The sequence below is a fragment of the Xenopus laevis genome, chromosome 4S, assembly GCF_017654675.1.
Source record: "Xenopus laevis strain J_2021 chromosome 4S, Xenopus_laevis_v10.1, whole genome shotgun sequence".
NCBI lineage: Eukaryota > Metazoa > Chordata > Amphibia > Anura > Pipidae > Xenopus > Xenopus laevis.
Window position 1 is genome coordinate 7,252,110 of NC_054378.1, and position 6,000 is coordinate 7,258,109.

The window sequence follows — 6,000 nt, forward strand, 5'->3', positions numbered from 1 at the left end:
GTGACAGAAATGACATCAGAACTCACCGTTTATAAGGATATCATTTACAAGATATTCATGGCTTTTGTGTATTATAAAAATATTATAATTTACCGTGGAGTAACCGAAGGCCTTGTGTTTTTATACAGGTCATGGAACTCCGAGGTAACTTCTAATATCCACATAATTTGCAACAGGGGGTACTTTATTTATTATAATACACAAGTTTCAATGAGTCATGTGACAGAAATGAGATCACTACTCACCTTTTATGATTGATGACATCAGTACTCACAGTTTATAAGGATATAATTTACAAGATATTCATGGCTCTTGTATATTATATAACTATTATATGTGCTGAAACATATTCAGTAATATGTTCAGTAAGTAATTTCTGCCAGGACTCGGGTTTTCTCCCAAAGGTTTAAAAAATAAAGTCCACCTTAAATGTTACACCATACAATAAATGTATGAACTCGGTTTAATTACTTTAACCACATTTAACAATTCATGAAATGCTACTTTCACTTGCCTACATTTTATAATACGGAGCTGTACTTGAATAGTAATTTGGGGCCACTAAGCAGTTCATTTTTTTTTTACAAGATGGAATTTAATATCAGTTCATGAAGCATCCTCTTCACCACTGGGATCAGCCTTGCTTCTGATATTTTTTCGGCTGCGCTTTTTGACTCCGTGAAACCCAGCTGCTGTAGTCTCTTTACACTCGCCCAGCCCTTCGCTCTCTTCTTGCTCTTCGTCATTCCATGCCTCAGAACCCTGTACTTGGCAATGGGGTCGTTCAATCTTCGCACTGCTCCCCCGGACAACTTTTTGGGTTCTAGTGAAGAGAATCTTGCTTTCCCCAGGACTAGAAGAGTCTTGGTTGTAAGAATGAGAACTGGCACTACCAGGCAACTCCTTACCTTCTCTTTGTTGCTGCAAATCTGCCAAGAAATTCAAAGCGGTGTTGCGGTTGGTATGGTCTGTGGTGTCTGGAACATCCTCTAGGCTGTATTTTGTCCAGCGCTCTGGGTGTTTCAGATAGTCAGGAAGACGTTGTATGGGCCTCTTCCGTGAGTTTTCTGAACATGAGCTAGCACCTGTTTTGCTTGCACTAAAAGATGGAGGCTCTGCTGTACTCACAAGACTATCTTGCTCAGGTGAATCAGATAATTTTAAGGTTTCGTTTGATGTAATGATCGGATTATAGGGCTTTGCTTTTTCTGTACAAAGCAGCCCTCCAAAGATGCCTTGGCTGCGCTGAAAGAAATTGGAATCGGTGCCTTTCAAGGTGAATGGTGTAACCGTCTGCTTTCTTTCTATATCCTGCTGAATATCCTCATCTTCCTCCTCATCTTCATCTTCTCCACAACTAATGGAGGCTACCACAGCTTCGTCTGGTAGTTCAGGATCTGAGTCGCTGAGTGTTTCATTGCCGGGTTCTGGGCGAGTTTCATCGACAATGCTGCTTAAGATGTCAGGGGGCATGTCCCCACTTTCGGAAACTGACATCATTTAAGAACTGGGTTGAGATGGTGGAGCGGATGCAGCAAACAAGTTTTTCCACACCGAGAGAGATTCAGATACCTGTGGGGATAGGAAATGAAACTAAGCACCACTAATTCCACGCTACAGCACAGTGACTGCTGTTAAAGGATAAGTAAACCTTAAAAACAAGTGAATGTAAAATTGATGAGGAGTTCATCATTCTAAGCACTTCTGCAATATACATTCATTATTTATTTTTCTTTAATTCCAAGATATTAAGGGATACATGTACTGTTACTATGAATGAATTTTGTTACAACAGCACCACCTGCTGGTCATTTTCTCACCAGTCTGACCGCCAAGTAATCAAGGAAGTTGTCAGGAGAAAGAAAAAGGTTGATCTGATGTTCTTCTGCTTAGGATAAAAAACAGAAACCTTTCTCACATCTTTCCTAAGCAGAAGAACATCAGAGCAGCCTCTTTCTTTCTCCTGACAACTTCCTTGACTACTTGGTGGTCAGACTGGTGGGAAACCGACCAGCAGGTGGTGCTGCTGTAACAAAGTTCACTGATGTTAACAGTAAATGTATCCTTTAATACAGTGGTCCCCAACCCATCCACCCCTTGGATGTTGCTCCCAGTGGCCTCAAAACAGGTTCTTATTTTAGAATTCCAGGTTCAGAGGCAAGTTTTGGTTGCATAAAAACCAGATGTACTGCCAAACAGAGTCTCATGTAGGCTGTCAGTCCATATAGAGGCTACCAAACAGCCAATCACAGCCTTTTTTTGGCACCCCATGGACTTTTTCATGCTTGTGTTGCTCTCCAAGTCTTTTTACATGTAAATGTGGTTCACAGGTAAAAAAAGGTTGAGGACCCCTGCTTTAATATCTTGGAATAAAAAAAAATGTAATGTACATTGCAAAAGTGTTTATAATGATGGCCCCCTCATTCATTAGCAGGCCGGAAGCATTCTGCGAGATCTGCAGCCTGAGCTCCAATAAATCAAAGGTAACATTAATTTTCTAAAGACACACTTCTGTTATTGAAAATTTTCAATATTTGATATATATTATTGCAAATAAAAGCATTTAGAAAGTATATTGTGACTGTAAAAAATGGTGTTACAGTTCCTTTAATCAGTGGCAGACATTGTAAATGTCACAAAAATTGATGTTTTGCACCCCAGATCATGAATTACCTTATCTTGGGCCTGGCACAGCTCTCCTTTCTCAGGGTCTGTTAAATCCACCAATACTCTAAGTGACTTCACCCTACGGAAGAAAAAATAAAGATTTGCATAAACATTCACTACAGCTGAGGCCTCTGCTTAAATAAGAACCTGACTAAGATAAACGGACATGTACCTTACTTTTACCTACACAGTCATATCTCCCGCATAATCATATTATAGAAGTGTCAGCAAGTCGGCATAAGACACGTCATTTGTCTCCTGTCAGCTACATACCAATCTTAGCACCGTCTGCCATTAACATTAAAGGGATACTGTCATGGGAAAACATGTTTTTTTCCAAAACGTATCAGTTAATAGTGATGCTCAAGTAGAATTCTGCACTGAAATTTGTTTCTCAAAAGAGCAACCACAGCCCTTTAGCAGTAAAGATCTGTGTCTCCAAAGATGCCCCAGTAGCTCCCCACCTTCTTTTCTGCTGATTCACTGCACATGCTCTGTGCTGCTGTCACTTACTGAGCTTAGGGAGCCACTCACAATATACAGTACACATAGAATAGAAATGTCACAATATAAGGCTGATTAGTAATTAATACACATAATTACTACATGGCAGCACAGAAACCAGTGCAATTAGCATCAGAATTGAATAATCAGCAAACCTGTAGCATCAGCTTATATTACAGCCAGGGAAGCTCATTTTCTGCTGGATAATTAGTGACGAGCCCTAAGCTTAGCTTCTCAACAGCCAATCAGAGCCCACTGAGCATGTGAGTGTCACAGACACTTTCCAAGATGGTGACCCCCTGTGACAAGTTTGAAGTCCTGGATCATTGCTGCTATTGACAAGCTCAAACTTTAGCCTCGTGCAATAAGTTCACTATATACAATATGCTATTTTTAGGGTTTAGTTCTCCTTTAAGCGACGTTCCTCTGCACAGTAAGAGGGAACGGCATCTTTCAATATACTGGAAAAGCAAAATTAACTTTTGGCTAATTCTAAGGAGCTTTACAATTGTTCTTCGTTATTTTATTTTTTTGTTTATAGTTTTTGAATTATTTGCTTTTTTTTCTTCTCTTTGCAGCTTTTAAATGAGGGTCACTGACGCCATCTAAAAAAACAAATGTTCTGTAAAGGCAGAGACACACGCTCAGATTTGGGGAGATTAGTCACCCAACGACAAATCTCTTCTTCGGGCGACTAATCTCCCCAAACTGCCTCCCGCCAACTAGAATCTAAATCGCCGGAGGGAGGGCACTCGGAACTCTTCATATTCTGAAGTCGACCGAGGTTTGCTCGTGAGGCAACTTTGGAAAACGAAGCGTCCGGAGTGCCCTCCTGTCGGTGATTTACATTCTAGCCGGCGGGAAAACAGTTCAGGGAGATTAGTCGCCCCGAAGAAGATTTTTCGCCGGGTGACGGGATCAACTGGCAGTTAGGCAGGTCAAAAACAAAGATAAAAGGTTGAACTTGCTGAACGTGGGTCTTTTTTCAACCTTATTTACTATGTTACTAATCTCCCCAAATCTGAGTGTGTGTCTCTGCCCCAAGGCTACAAATATATTATTATTGCTACTTTTTATTACTCCTCTTTCTATTCAGTCTCTCTCCTATTCATATTCCAGTCCCTCTTTAAATCAACGCATGGTTACTAGGCTAAGTTGGACCCTAGCAACCAGACGGCCAAAACTGTAAACTGAAGAGCGGCTGAATAAAAAGCCAAATAACAAAAATCATATAACATGGAAACCAATTGCAAAATGCCTCAGAATATCACACGCCCTACATCATACTAAAAGTTTGATTTAAAGGCGCCTGAATAATTTAAAAGTGAACGACTCCTTTAATTACAACTCCCAGCTTTAATGCCTCAGGGGGTGCAGGGAGTTGCGATGGAACCCCAGCTGGAGGGCTACACTGGTCATAGCTGATGTAGTCACTGAGAATACCTGAGAAACATTATAATAGGTTCATTTTCAGGCCAGGGCCCGTGTCTAATTGAAGCAAAGTTGTTATTACTCGTGTCTGTAGCTCAGTCCTGTCAGAGCCCTGGGAAGTTCCTCAGTACCAGTTTACGGCTGAACAACAACAGGGCCTCGTTTGGGACAATCTACGTTACATTGCGTCACGTCAATATATTCGAACAGGCGACGCATCCTGACACTGTAACATCACGTTATTAATCACAACCCCCCTCACGGTGAGTTTTATTAGCGGCGCCTCACAGGTTGGCAGCGCTGCTCTCTATCGCCCTCAGCTCAGATATAATGGCTTCTCTCTTCTCCACCTCCTCCATACCGCGGCCTAACACGCCATGAGGTTTCCCGGGCTTCAGTCTTTCTTTTCCCAGCATGCACCTCGCCAATACGCGGAAGTTCTAAGTGCGAGGCCCTCTAGTGGCACGTCCTAGTGCGTCTCCACGTGATTGATGCCGTATGAGGCAAGAGGAGAGAATGGCGGAAGTCATTGTTGTTTCTGGCCCTCAGTATCTCAGGGAAAACTATAAGAAATTGCTTTATAGGTTTATGTTCTACTGTTAGAATCCCAACCTGCGGGCTGAGTTGTAGATACACTTTATATACTTAGTTTTATACTCTCAAAATGAGCTGCAGCAGAGGTAATTGGTCTTTTAAGGAGACATTTTGTGTAAAAAATGAGAATGTACCAGTGCATTATACTTATTAAGATATAGAAGAATTGTGCTTAAAAAAAGTAGTGTTTCAGGCTGATTTATTGAATATTTCTGCAGAAACCCTAATAATCCCTCCCTTCTCTTCCACTTCCTCTCAGCTCACTGCACTGTAGGTCAGGAACCAATCAGCAGCTAGCAGGACCTGATAGGGAACTGAAGCCTGTCTGTGCTTGTGTGACTGCAGGGCTGTGATTGGCTGTCCCCCTCCTACTGTGCTTCTGGCAGGGACCGTTAGGACAAATACCTTCCAAATGTCCCGTTTTCAGCGGGACAGTGCCTCTTTTGCAGGCGCGTTCCTGGTAGGAATGCGTTCCTGTAGGCGCGTTCCTCTTTTCTTATGTTTTTTACCGGCTGGTGGGGGGGCCGAACAAAAGGGGTGGGCTGTGACGTCAAAAGGGGCGGGCCACATCGCGGAGAACCATAGACTGAGGGAAAAAGGTAAATTACAGGGGATTCGGGGCAGGCCGAGGGCTCTTTTTGAAGGGTATTACAAATTTACCGGCAGCTACATTGCCGGTAAATTTGTAATACCGGCCCCGGCCTTGGCAGGTGTTTTACTGGTGACAACCCTAGTTCCTGGCAGTAACACTGCCTGAGGCGACGTTCAGGATGCCGCCCCCAGTGTCGGACTGGCCCACAGGGA

At 42.6% G+C, this 6,000-nt stretch overlaps 1 protein-coding gene across 1 annotated transcript; it reads right to left on the reverse strand.

Moving 5' to 3' along the window:
• Positions 1-584: 584 nt before the first annotated feature.
• LOC495455 (uncharacterized) lies at positions 585-5,002 on the reverse strand (the record flags this gene model as incomplete). Its single annotated transcript, NM_001095108.1, is given in 3 exon segments — positions 585-1,572; positions 2,674-2,746; positions 4,891-5,002. A coding segment is annotated over 1 exon segment (867 nt). The 5' UTR covers positions 1,474-1,572; positions 2,674-2,746; positions 4,891-5,002.
• Between the last annotated feature and the right edge of the window lie 998 nt (positions 5,003-6,000).